The sequence below is a fragment of the Chiloscyllium plagiosum genome, unplaced genomic scaffold, assembly GCF_037043375.1.
Source record: "Chiloscyllium plagiosum isolate Xiang-an unplaced genomic scaffold, Cpla_swu_hap1 HiC_scaffold_48, whole genome shotgun sequence".
Taxonomy (NCBI): domain Eukaryota; kingdom Metazoa; phylum Chordata; class Chondrichthyes; order Orectolobiformes; family Hemiscylliidae; genus Chiloscyllium; species Chiloscyllium plagiosum.
In genome coordinates this window covers 15,251,788-15,265,498 of record NW_028270186.1, presented here as the reverse complement: position 1 = coordinate 15,265,498, position 13,711 = coordinate 15,251,788, and the positions used below count along the sequence as shown (strand labels likewise).

General features: G+C 51.6%; 1 protein-coding gene across 2 annotated transcripts in view; it reads right to left on the bottom strand.

The window, feature by feature from the left end:
- The window catches only part of nudt18 (nudix (nucleoside diphosphate linked moiety X)-type motif 18), a 36,030-nt gene extending 22,634 nt beyond the window's left edge, over positions 1–13,396 (bottom strand). For both annotated transcript variants that reach the window (XM_087984285.1, XM_087984286.1), the window contains exons 1-3: positions 13,312–13,396; positions 1,766–1,871; positions 1,410–1,653 (exon numbers count right to left, since the gene is read on the bottom strand). In XM_087984285.1, the coding sequence (XP_087840411.1) occupies positions 1,410–1,559 (150 nt within the window). In that variant the 5' untranslated portion in view covers positions 1,560–1,653; positions 1,766–1,871; positions 13,312–13,396. The remainder of the gene's footprint in view (positions 1–1,409; positions 1,654–1,765; positions 1,872–13,311) is intronic.
- Between the last annotated feature and the right edge of the window lie 315 nt (positions 13,397–13,711).

The following is a 13,711-nucleotide window of genomic DNA, read 5'->3' as shown; positions in this document are numbered from 1 at the left end:
CCACCCTAACCTGCACATCCCTGAGCCCTATGGGGCAATTTAGCACAGCCTATCCACCCTAACCTGCACATCCCTGAGCCCTATGGCGCAATTTAGCATAGCCAATCCACCCTAACCTGCACATCCCTGAGCCCTATGGCGCAATTTAGCACGGCCAATCCACCCTAACCTGCACATCCCTGAGCACTATGGGTAATTTAGCACGGCCAATCCACCCTTACCTGCACATCCCTGAGCACTATGGGGCAATTTAGTACGGCCAATCCACCCTAACCTGCACATCCCTGAGCCCTATGGCGCAATTTAGCACGGCCAATCCACCCTAACCTTCACATCCCTGAGCACTATGGGTAATTTAGCACGGCCAATCCACCCTAACCTGCACATCCCTGAACACTATGGGTAATTTAGCACGGCCAATCCACCCTAACCTACACATCCCTGAGCACTATGGGTAATTTAGCACGGCCAATCCACCCTAACCTGCACATCCCTGAGCACTATGGGGCAATTTAGTACGGCCAATCCACCCTAATCTGCACATCCCTGAACACTATGGGGCAATTTAGCCCGGCTAATCCACCCTGACCTTCACATCCCTGAACACTATGGGCAATTTCCATGGCCAACCCACCCTAACCTGCTCATCCCTGAATACTATGGGACAATTTAGCATGGCCAACCCACCCAAACCTGCACACCCTGAATACTATGGGACAATTTAGCATGGCCAATCCACCCTAACCTGTATATCTTTGGACTGTTGGAGCACCCGGAGGAAACCCACACAGACACGGGGGAGAATGTGCAAACCCCACACAGACAGTCACCCGAGGCTGGAATTGAACCCTGGTCTCTGGCGCTGTGAGGCTGCAGTGCTCACCACCAACCCAAACAAGTGTGGGTTTTTTTCTCTTTGGAAGGATGACTCAGTTCTGAACAAGACACACTGAACTAAAAATGTTCCCTCTGTTTGTCTCTCCTCAGGACCTGCTCTGTCTCTGCAGTGTTTTTCTGTGTTTGTTTCAGGCTTCCAGCATCCACAGTGTTGTGGTTTCACACTGTATGTTTTGTACCCCCCGTGTCCCTCTTTGCAAGATGCTGTATGCCTCCGTTCTGTCAAGGTGCCCCTGATAACTGTATACCTCCTCTGCTCCAGGATTGCCCGTTTACAATTGGAAGAGTGAGGAAAACCTCCCCATTCACCGGTCGGCCCATTTCTCCAACCTCTTGATGTCTGTCTTCCTCTCAGTTCACAAAACTTTGTGTGTTGCTTACAAGGAGTGAAATTGTGCCCCGGACACACAGGTCCAGGAGGGGGATACCGTGGGCCCACACAGATCGAGACGGTGTTCCCGTCAGGCCTGATGCGAACGGGGCTGCGGGTCAGTGAGGAGGTCCCCTCTTACCTGCTCGTTCAGGATGACTGCAGCGACGATGTAGCAGACGGTCTTCCGCACAGTTACCGGCACCACGTCTTCTAGGGGAGAGTCGTAGCCCTGCACCTCGATGCCCTCTCCCTTCAGAAGCAGCTCCAGCTGAGCTTCCAGCGAGTCCATGTCTCCGGGAGGAGAAAGGGCATTCTTCAAGCAAGACGCCCTTGAGAAACAGTGGGTCACCACCCTGAAACTGTGTGCTGCGGACTTTAGGAAACTAGTTTGTCAGGGAACACAGAAAAGGCCTGTTAATAACACACGAGCCTGTCACATCTCATTGCCCAGTGAGTCTCCTCAAAGCCAGACAGAATCAGAGGGTAGCAGCTTACCTAATCTCAGTCAGGGCATCGGCCTAGCAGGCCAACACAATCCGACACAGCACCCCTGTTCCACCAGGATTCTTGCTGCTGATGGCTATCCCATAACAGTTCGCACCTTTAAGAGGGGAGAATGCAGATTAATTAGCAGTGGACGATCAGCAGCTTGACTGGCCCAAACCCAAGTGCCAGAGAGACGCTCCTGCATCACTGCTAACTGCTCACAGTCTCTCTCCCAGCGTCAATGCTGAAGCCAAGCCTGAGATGGCACAGCCCGACAAGCCGAACAATACCACCGCACCGAGGTCGAACTGAGGGCGAGGAACAGCCAGAATTGTACTGAACGGTGCAGCACGCACCGAGTGCTGAAGGGCGAGATCAGGCTCCTGTTCTCATCGTTGGCACCCCTTGTGTTGGACTCCCTTGGTTGGGGGAGGGGGAGATTGGTCTTTCAGACAAAGTGCAGCCACTGGCACAGGGATATTGCAAGCAACAACATCACGGGACCGGCAACATCTCCAGATGAACACGTCATGCTCTCGTCAACACACAGATTACCGTTCCACCATTCCGGGACAAAAGACCAGAGGGAGAATGCAATTTTCTCGGGCTTCTCAGGGGCAGGGTGACAGAAGGGGCATGGCCAGGGCCAGGGAATACGGTCGAGAAAAGGACTGTGTCAGTGACCGAGTGGGATCGACCACTGAAGAATCAGGGCTCGGTGCTCCAGTACATCAAGCCCATGCTCCTTGAACACCACACACCCTTGAACCGGACAATGAGATGAACGGACAATACCTGCAGGAACTTGGAAAACAAATAAGCAAGCTGCCAAGCTTCTTCATGTATTGTACAGCAAAAGGAGGCTATTTGACCCATCAACCCTGTACTGGCACTTTAGTGAATCGATCCACACAGCTTTGCAAACATTTTCCCTTCAGGTCACACAGCAGGGCAACAGACCCCTCTCGTCCACACGAACCATCCTCTCTAACCAAACTTGTCCTGTTTGTCTGTGTTTAGTCCCCATCCCTCCAAATCTTTCCTGTTCATGTACTTATCCAGATGTTGTAAATGTACCCGGATCACCACTTCCTCTGCAAGTTCATTCCACACACAAACCCACAAAAGTCGCCCCGCCTGTCTTTTTGAAATCTTTTTCTTTTCACCTGAACAAGAAACTGCCCCCTAGTCTTGACATCGTCTCCCCGAGGGAAAAGACACCTGCCATTCACCTTATCCATACCCCTCATGATTTTATAAACCTCTGTAAGGTCACCCATCAAACTCCCACAGCTACAGTGAAGAGTCCCAGCCGAACCATCAAACTCCAGACCTGGCCACATCCTGTATATCTCTTCTGGACCCTCTTGAACTTTAAAGTATCCTTCCTATTACAGGGAGACGAGGACTGAACACAGTATTCCAGAACCCGTTTCACCAACGTCGATTCCAATCTCAAAATGACATTCCAATCCCTGTACTCAAAGGTCTCAGCATTGAAAGTGAGCGTGCGAAACAGCGTCTTCACCACCCTGTCCAATTGGAACGCAAACGTCCGAGAATTATGTACCTGAACCCCAACATCGGTCTATTCTTCAGCCCTCTTTTTTTTAATTGCACAACTATTCTCCCAATTCTGTTTCGATTGTTACGACTGAAGCTATGTCCACTCCGCAGTTCGGCACCGTCAGTCCCACTGTTTCTGCTGTGCCAGGAGCTGCCTCATTTCGTCCTGAAGAGCCCTTGACGATTTTCACTGACCGAAATCGCCAGTCTCTCCACGAAACTCATCGGTCTTTCCTGATGCTTGTCCAGAACCCCCATATCTTTCCAAATGCATGGTGTTGAGAATTCAGCACACACTGTCTCTCAATTCCTTCTGTCGATTAACACTCAAGATGAATGACTTCTTCAGAACCACATGAATGATCCTGGAATTTAATTCCCCCTGCCCGGTGTCTTTAGAAAATCTAAATGTATTTGCAGCACCCTCAATCTGACCACCAGTTGATGAGAGAACTCCCATCTAGTTCATCACCTCTGCCTTTTAACAAATCTGCACAAGCTGGAACTTATTTTCCATTTGTTCCCACAAGGTGGTTTCTGAATGCACTCTCTTGCCTGAAGCAGAATTCTATGGATTCAAGTCCAACGCAACAGAGATTTAAGCCCAAACACCCAGGCAACACTGACTCCAGCGCAGGAGTGAGGGAACATGGCACTGTCAGATACACTGTCACTCTGAAGAGAAATGAATGCAGAGAGACCCTGAGCGAGTCTCGCATCGAATTCGAGGGCGTAGCAAGGGAACCGTCACCACCATTTCAAGCAACACCACACAGGATACCACACGGGCAGACGGGTCTATCCGCTCAAGGATAGATTACCTGTTTGTGTCTCGAACGCTCTCGGTCAGATCCACCGACGTCAAGCCGGTGTTCTTCTCTGACCACTGCCTCCTGCTGGCCGACTGTCACCTACAGGACGAGCAGCGGGCTGGGAAGGGAACGTGGAAGCTGAACACCAAGCTGTTGACCCCGGGAAACATCGAGGAGCTCAAGAGGGACTACACAGGTTGGAGAACCGTGAAGCCCCTCTTTGAGTCCCCAGCGGACTGGTGGGAAACAGTAAAAGGGAACATCAAGAGGTTCTTCATCCTCAAAGGTGTTCAGGAGGTGAGAGAGAGGCGAGGAAAACTGTCCCAGCTCCAGGAAAGTATGCAGAACCTGCTCCTGCTGCAGACATTGGGGGTCGATGTCACGGAGGACCTCAAGGAGGTGAAGGGCCAGCAAGCCTCACTCTTTGCTTCGGAGGCCTCCAAGATAATATTCCGGTCCAGAGTCCGCTCGGTGGAGCAGGACGAGACATGCTCACGTTTCTTCTTCCAGAAGGTGCACAAAGAGAGCTCCGTGCTCAGCAGCCTGAAGGAAGAAGATGGCTCGATAACGTCATCTCAGGCTGACATCATGAGGATCAGTAAATCCTTCTACGCTAGTCTGTATGACGCGAAGCCGACCGACAGCGCGGCCTCCCAGTCGTTCCTGTCCTCTATCACGGAGGTCTTAGACGACAGAACACGGGAGAGGCTGGACCAGCCGCTATCTCTGGATGAGCTGACCAAGGCCCTCGAGTCCTTCGAAAAGAATAAAACTCCCGGAAGCGACGGCTTACCGGTCGAGCTCTATTCCGCTCTGTGGGACTTGATTGGCCAGGACCTGCTGGAGGTGAATGTCAGTATGCTTCGGGCAGGTACCATGAGTGAATCCATGAGGAAAGGCATCATCACCCTCGTCTACAAGCGGAAGGGGGAGAGGGAGGAACTCAAAAATTGGAGACCAATCTCATTGTTGAATGCAGATTACAAAATTCTGTCAAAGGTAATCGCCAACTGGGTCAGGTCTGCTCTAGGGTCGGTGATTCACCCTGACCAAACCTGTGCTGTGCCGGGCAGGAAGATTGCTGAGAGTCTCGCACTCCTCAGGGATACGATCACCTACGTGCAGGACAGAGGGTTGGACACCTGCCTGATCAGCCTGGACCAGGAGGAAGCCTTTGACAGGATATTTATGAGGGATGTCCTCTCCAAAATGGGCTTTGGGGAGGGAATCGGTAATAGGATCAGACTGCTCTACACCAACATTGTCAGTGCAGTCTCAATCAATGGGTGGGAATCAGATAGCTTCCCAGTCAGATCTGGAGTCAGGCAGGGCTGCCCCCTCTCTCCTGCCTTGTTTGTGTGCTGCATACAGCCATTTGCCGAATCCATCAGGAAGGATGCGAGCCTGAGAGGGGTGACTATTCCTGGCAGCGGGGGCCTGCAGGTTAAGGCCTCCCTGTACATGGATGATGTCGCCGTTTTCTGCTCGGATCCGCTGTCCGTGCGCAGACTCAAGCGCATATGTGAACAGTTCGAACGGGCCTCGGGGGCCAAGGTAAACTGAGGCAAGAGCGAGGCCATGCTCTTCAGGAACTGGGCCGACCAATCCTCGGTCCCCTTCACCGTCAGGACCGACCACCTGAAGGTGCTGGGTATTTGGTTCGGAGGGGCTGGGGTGTGCGCCAAGTCTTGGGAGGAGCGTATCAGCAAAGTGAGGCAGAAACTGGGCAGATGGGAGCAACGGTCGCTCTCCATCTCAGGAAAAAACCTGGTCATCAGGTGTGAGGTACTCTCAGTATTGTTAAATGCGGCACAGGTCTGGCCTAACCCCAGAACCTGTGCCGCCGCAGTCACCCGGGCCATCTTCCACTTCATGTAGAGATCAAAGATGGACTGGGTCCGAAGAGACACAATGTACAAAGACCTGGGCAATGGGGGAAAAAAACACGCCCAATGCCACCCTCACCCTGATGACCACCTTTGTGTGTGGCTGCATCAAGCTGTGCGTGGATCCCCGGTACGCAAACACCAAGTGTCACTACGTACTGAGGTTCTACCTGTCCCCGGTGTTGCGAAGGATGGGCCTGGCCTCGCTGCCGCGGAACGCTCCGAGTAGTTGGACCGTTCCGTATCACCTGTCCTTCGTGGAGAAATTTATGAAGAAAAACACCTTTGACCACAAGTCCATCAGGAAGTGGTCAGCACGTAGTGTCCTTGAGACCCTTCGGGAAAAGGAGAGGGCGGATCCTATCGAGCGGTTCCCTGAGCAGACTGTCAAAGCCATTTGGCAGAATGCCTCATCACCAGAACTTTCCAACAAACACCAAGACATGGCTTGGCTGGTGGTGAGAAGGGCTCTGCCTGTGAGATCCTTTATGCACGCCCGGATCTCAGCCGCACCGCACGCTGCCCTCGAAGCGGCTGCGGGGGGGACGAGACTGTCACACACCTCCTTCTGGAATGTGCCTATGCAGAGGAAGTCTGGAGAGGAATGCAGTGGTGTTTGTCGAGGTTCGTCCCGAGCAGCGCCGTGACGCGGGACTCCGTGCTGTACGGCCTGTTCCCCGGGACGCACACCGAGACGAACATCAACTGTGCCTGGAGTATCATCAACTCGGTGAAGGACGCTCTCTGGGTGGTCCGAAACCTGCTGATCTTCCAGCTGAAGGAGTTGACCCTGACTGAGTGTTGTAGACTGGCACATTCCATGGTCCAGGACTACGTGTTGAGGGACGCGCTGAAGCTTGGGGCAGCTGCCACCAAGGCACGGTGGGGAAAGACCACCGTGTAAAGTCTGCCTGCCTAACGAAGAACAGGGGGCCCGCGCAGTGATTTGGGCTCTGCTGACACCTCAGCTAAAAATGTAATCGTACAGACCTGTAAATAGGAATGATTACTCTGTTTCAGTATGCAAACAAATGGAATGTCTACGGATGTATGGCATGACCAATTGTACAGACCATCAAAATATTTTATGAATAAAGTATATTTTTGAAATAAAAAAAAACACCACACAGGATACCACAGAAATGTTATGGTGTAGAATGAATTATACTTCTCAACTCCTCAAAGGACATGGAGGCCAATGGACCGAGGAGTGGGAGATGAAATTAAATTTGGATCAACGTGAGGAATTGCATTTTCCGAAGGCAAATCAGGGCAGGGCACGGCTCTGTGGAGTGTCGCTGAACAAAGCAGGGGGACAAGGTGGTGAAGGCGGCATTTGGCACACTCGCCTTCAACGGTCAGTACACTGAGTTGGGATGTCATGTTGCGGCTGTACAGGACACTGCTTCAGCCACTTTTTGGATACTGTATTTAATTTTGGTCTCCTTGCTGGACAAAAGATGTTGTCAAACATTAAAGATTTACAAGGATGTTGCCAGGGTTGGAGCTTCAGGGAGAGGCTGAACAGGCTGGGGCTGTTTTCCCTGGAGCGTTGGAGGCTGAGGGGTGACTTTCTTGAACACAGAACGTTACAGCGCAGTACAGGCCCCTCAGCCCTCGATGTTACATCGACCTGCGAAATTAATCTGATGCCCATCTAACCTACCCATTCCATTATTATCCATGCGTATGTCCAATGCCCATTTAAATGCCCTTAATGTCAGCGAGTCTACTACTCTTCCACAGCCCTACTACACTCTGAGTAAAGAAACTACCCCATCTATCACCCCTCAATTTAAAGCTATGTCCCCTTGTAAGACCTTCCCTCCATACCAGGCAACATCTCAGTAAATCTCCTCTGAACCTTTCCCAAAACTTCCACATCCTTCCGATAATGCGGTGACCAGAACTGTACGCAATACTCCAGGTGCGGCCTTACCAGTCTCTTGTCCAGCTGCAGCATGACCTCGTGACTCCAAAACTCAATCCCCCTACCAATAAACGCCAACACACCACATGCCTTCATAACAACCTGATCAACCAGTGTGGCAACTTTCAGGGATTCCGACACTTGGACAGCTGCACCTGCATCTGTTCATCTGCACTGCCAAGAATTTTACCATGAGCCCAGGACTCTGTATTCCGTAGTGAACTGCCTCACACTTTTCCGCATTAAACTCCATTTGCCACCTCTCAGCACAGCTCTGCATCTTGTCGATGTCCCTCGGTCATCCACAACTCTGCCCATCTGCATCTGCAAATTTACTCACCCATCTCTCACATCCAGGTCATTCATAAAATTGACAAACAGCAGGGGCCCCAAAACAGATCCTTGCAGTACCCCACTGGTAACTGAGCTCCAGGATGAACATTCCCCATCAACCACCACCCTCTGTCTTCTTTCAGCTCGCCAATTTCCGATGCAAACCACGAAATCACCTTCAACCCCGAAACTCCGTATTCTGTGCAACAGCTGACCTTGTGGAACCTGATCAAATGCCTTACTGTAATCCATATACAGCACATCAACCGCCTTACCATCATCTTTTGCCACCTTCCCAAAGAACTCAGTAAGGTTCGTGAGGCACGACTTACCCTTCACAAAACCGTGTTGGCTATCCCGAATCAAATTATTCCTCTCGAGATGATTATAAATCCTATGTCTCATAACCTTGTCCAACACCTTACCCACAACTAAAGTAAGACTCACTGGCCTATAATTACTAGGGTTGTCCCCTTCTTGAACAAAGGAACGCCATTTGCTATCCCCCAGTCCTCTAGCACTACTTCTGTCGACAACGATGACATAAAGATCAAAGCCAAAGGCTCTGCAATCTCCTCCCTAGCTTTCCAGAGAATCCAAGGATAAGTCCCACCCGGCTCCCGGGTCTTATCTATTTTCAGATCTTCCAAAATTGCTGAAACCTCCTCTTTGTCAACAGCAATCCCATCGAATCTCGTAGCCTGTATCCATGTATTCTCACTAACATTGCCCTTTTCCCAAGAATGAAAAGTATTCATGAAGCGTTTAGTCCTCAGATTCCACACACAACTTTCTTTTACTATCTTAAGAGGGAATTCAGGAGGGCAAAACGGGGACATGAGATAGCTTTGGCAAATAAAATTAAGGAGAATCCAAAGAGTTTTTACAAATATATTAAGGACAAAAGGGTAACTAGGGAGAGAATAGGGCCCCTCAAAGATCAGCAAGGCGGCCTTTGTGTGGAGCCACAGAAAATGGGGGAGACACTAAATGAATATTTTGCATCAGTATTTACTGTGGAAAAGGATATGGAAGACATAGACTGTAGGGAAATAGATGGTGACATCTTCCAAAATGTCCAGATTACAGAGGAGGAAGTGCTGGATGTCTTGAAACGGTTAAAGGTGGATAAATCCCCAGGACTTGACCAGGTGTACCCGAGAACTCTGTGGGAAGCGAGAGAAATGATTGCTGGGCCTCTTGCTGAGATATTTGTATCATCGATAGTAACAGGTGAGGTGTCGGAAGAGTGGAGGTTGGCAAACGTGGTGCCACTGTTTAAGAAGGGCAGTAAAGACAAGCCAGGGAACTACAGACCGGTGAGCCTGACCTCAGTGGTGGGCAAGTTGTTGGAGGGAATCCTGAGGGACAGGATGTACATGAATTTGGATAGGCAAGGACTGATTCGGGATAGTCAACATGGCTTTGTATGTGGGAAATCATATCTCACAAACTTGATTGAGTTTTTTGAAGAAGTAACAAAGAAGATTGATGAGGGCAGAGCAGTAGATGTGATCAATACGGACTTCAGTAAGGCGTTCAACAAGGTTCCCAATGGGAAACTGATTAGCAAGGTTAGATCTCATGGAATACAGGGAGAACTAGCCATTTGGATACAGAACTGGCGCAAAGGTAGAAGACAGAGAATGGTGGTGGAGGGTTGTTTTTCAGACTGGAGGCCTGTGACCAGTGGAGTGCCACAAGGATCGGTGCTGGGCCCTCTACTTTTTGTCATTTACATAAATAATGATTTGGATGTGAGCACAAGAGGTACAGTTAGTAAGTTTGCAGATGACACCAAAATTGAAGGTGTAATGGACAGCGAAGAGGGTTAGCTCAGATCACAACAGGATCGGGACCAGATGGACCAATGGGCTGAGAAGTGGCAGATGGAGTTTAATTCAGATAAATGTGAGGTGCTGCATTTTGGGAAAGCAAATCTTAGCAGGACTTATTCACTTAATGGTAAGGTCCTGGGGAGTGTTGCTGAACAAAGAGACCTTGGAGTGGAGGTTCATAGCTCCTTGAAAGTGCAGTTGCAGGTAGAAGGATAGTGAAGAAGGCATTTGGTATGCTTTCCTTTATTGGTCAGAGTATTGAGTACAGGAGTTGGGAGGTCATGTTGGGGCTGTACAGGACATTGGTTAGGCCACTGTTGGAATATTCCACTGTTGCAATTCTGGTCTCCTTCCTATCGGAAAGATGTTGTGAAACTTGAAAGGGTTCAGAAAAGACGTACAAAGATATTGCCAGGGTTGGAGAATCTCAGCTACAGGGAGAGGCTGAACAGGCTGGGGCTGTTTTCCCTGGAGAGTCAGAGGCTGAGGGGTGACCTTATAGAGGTTTACAAAATTATGAGGGGCATGGATAGGATAAATAGACAAAGTCTTTTCCCTGGAAACGGGGAGTTCAGAACTAGAGGGCATAGGTTTAGGGTGAGAGGGGAAAGATATAAAAGAGACCTAAGGGGCAACTTTTTCACACAGAGGGTGGTACATGTATAGAATAAGCTGCCAGAGGAAGTGGTGGACGCTGGTACAATTGCAACATTTAAGAAGCATTTGGATGGCTATATGAATAGGAAGGGTTTGGAGGGATTTGGGCTGGGTGCTGGCAGGTGGGATTAGATTGGGTTGGGATATCTGGTCAGCATGGACAGGTTGGACGGAAGGGTCTGTTTCCATGCTGTACATCTCTATGACTTTGTTTGGCCCTAATCTTACTCTAGTCATTCATTTATTCCTGTTATACCTGTTAAAGGCCTTAGGGTTTTACCTTGATCCTATCTGCCAACAACTTCCCATGTCCCCTCCTGGCTCTTCTTAGCTCTCTATTTAGATCTTTTCTGGCTAACTTCCAAGTCTCAAGCTCCCTAACTGAGCCATCATACCTCATCCTCACATAAGCCTTCCTCTTCCTCTTGACAAGAGCTTCAACTTCTTTCGTAAACCATGGCTCTCTCTCTCAACAAATACCTCCCTGCCTGATAGGTATATACTTATCAAGGACCCACAGTAGCTGTTCCTTGAATAAGCTCCACATTTCAAGTGTGTCCATCCCCTGCAGTTTCCTTCCCCATCCTATGCATCGTAAATCTTGCCGAATCGCATCATAATTGCCTTTCCCCCAGTTATACCTCTTTCCCTGTGGTATGTACCTATCCCTGTCCATTGTTCTTGTAAACATAACCGAATTATGGTCACTATTGCCAAAGTGCTCACCTACCTCCAAATCTAACACCCCTGACCAGGTTCATTCCCCAGCGCCAAATCCAATATGGCATCGCCCCTTGTAGGCCTGTCGACATACTGTGTCAGGAAACCCTCCTGCACACATTGTTGTTATCTGGCTTGTTGCCTGTGCCACATGCTGGTGAAGCGAGCAACAGGGAGGGTGCGGGGCTGAACACGTGGCTGCAGGGATGGTACAGGAGGGAGGGTTTTCAAGGTTTATAAAATCATGTGGGGCACAGATAGAGTGGGTAGCCAAGGTCTTTTCCCTGGAGTGGGGGAGTCCAAAACTCGAGGTTTAAGGTGAGGGGGGATAAAGATAAAACGGACCAAAGGGGGAACTTTTTAATGCAGTTGGTGATGCATGCATGGAACGAGGAAGTGGTGGGGGGCTGGTACAATTACAGCATTTTAAAGGCACCTGGATAGGTACATGAACAGGAAGGGTTTGGAGGGAATGGGCCCAGTGCTGGCAAACAGGACTAGATCAGTTTGGGATGTCTGGTCGGCATGGGCGAGTTGGACCCAAGGGTCTGTTTCCATGATGCACGCTCTGTCACTCATCTATCGTTGCCTTCTCCAGGCGATCAGGGGCAAGCACACGGCTGTGCGTCTGGCGTCACATGGGGGTCGGATGAGGTGTATTCCAAAGGACGCTGCTTTGCCCAGTGGAAGAGCCTTGGACAAGAGGGCCATCATCTCAGTGAAGGGGATGGGGATGGGGGGGGGGGGGGGTCACACATCCAAGATAACGAGAGGGCTATTACCTCAGAGTGAAGGGGATGGGGATGGGGCGTCACACATTCAAGAGGACCAGAGGGCCATCACCTCAGTGAAGGGGATGGGGGTGTCACACATTCAAGAGGACCAGAGGGCCATCACCTCAGTGAAGGGGATGGGGATGGGGGGGGGGGGGGGTGTGGTCACACATCCAAGATGACCAGAGGGCTATTACCTCAGAGTAAAAGGGATGGGGATGGGGATAGGGTCACACATTGAAGATGATCAGAGGGCTATTACCTCAGAGTGAAGGGGAAGGGGATGGGGATGGGGATGGGGTCACACATTGAAGAGGACCAGAGGGCCATCACCTCAGAGTAAAGGGGATAGGGACGGGGACCAGGATGAAGGTGGGAGTGGGGACGGAATGGGGATGGGGGTGGGGACGGGATGGGATTGGGACAGGACAGGGGTGGGGACTGTGGAGATGGAGGTGGGGACAGAGTGGATGGGTGGTGGGTGATGGGGGGGGGGGGGGGGAGGGTCACACATTGAAGAGGACCAGAGGGCCATCACCTCAGAGTGATGGGGATGGGGACGGGGACCAGGATGAGGGTGGGGCCAGGATGGGATTGGGACAGGACAGGGGTGGGGACTGTGGAGGTGGGGATGGGGACAGAGTGGATGGGTGGGTGGGGGGAGAAGGGTCACACATTGAAGGCACGGCCAAGGGGGAATGTGTTCTCTCAGAGAGCGGTGAGGCAGGTGGGGTGGGGTGGGGGGTGGGGGGGGGTGTTGTCCATGACCTGCTGTGATACTCAAGGCTCTGAGACTGAGAGCGAGCGGTTTATCATCAGGAACCCAGAGCAAAGGCAGGAAAGCTGGCGCTGGAGGGCGATCAGCGCTGACACTCGATGGGCTGAACGGCCTCTGCCTGCCCCGACCAGCCTGAGGGTGATGTGTTTGAGCCGCAGTGACAGGTCCAGGTCCAGGTCCAGCCCCCGCCCCCCACAGGAAAACCCCGATAGGATTTTATCCCACCCAAATCCCGCTGCCGGCCTCTCCGCCCCTCACTGACCATTCCGTCGAGCGCCGGGCCTCCGCCAGGCCGACTAGGCCGCGTCGCCTTGACGACGCCGCACGGTCTCGGCCCCGCCTCCTCCCCTCACCAACCACCACCTCACCCGCGCTGCGTCCTGACGTCACCCCGCCTCGTTTGCCCCAGCGTCAGGGGAGGGGAGGGGGTGCGGCGCCGAAAGCTGATTGGTCTGGCCGGCTGTCCATCGTCCCTTCCGCGCGTGGTTGGGGGGGGGGGCGGGGCCACATGGGAAGACAAGTTGCGGCGGGGGCGTGGTCAGACGGCATGGGGAGGTGGGTCCTGGCGCCGGTGGGCGGGGCTTACTGCAGATGATAGGCAGCTGCTTGAAAGGTCTCTTGTCCAGGCAGCAGCCACACTCTCTCTGACCTCCAGCATTTGC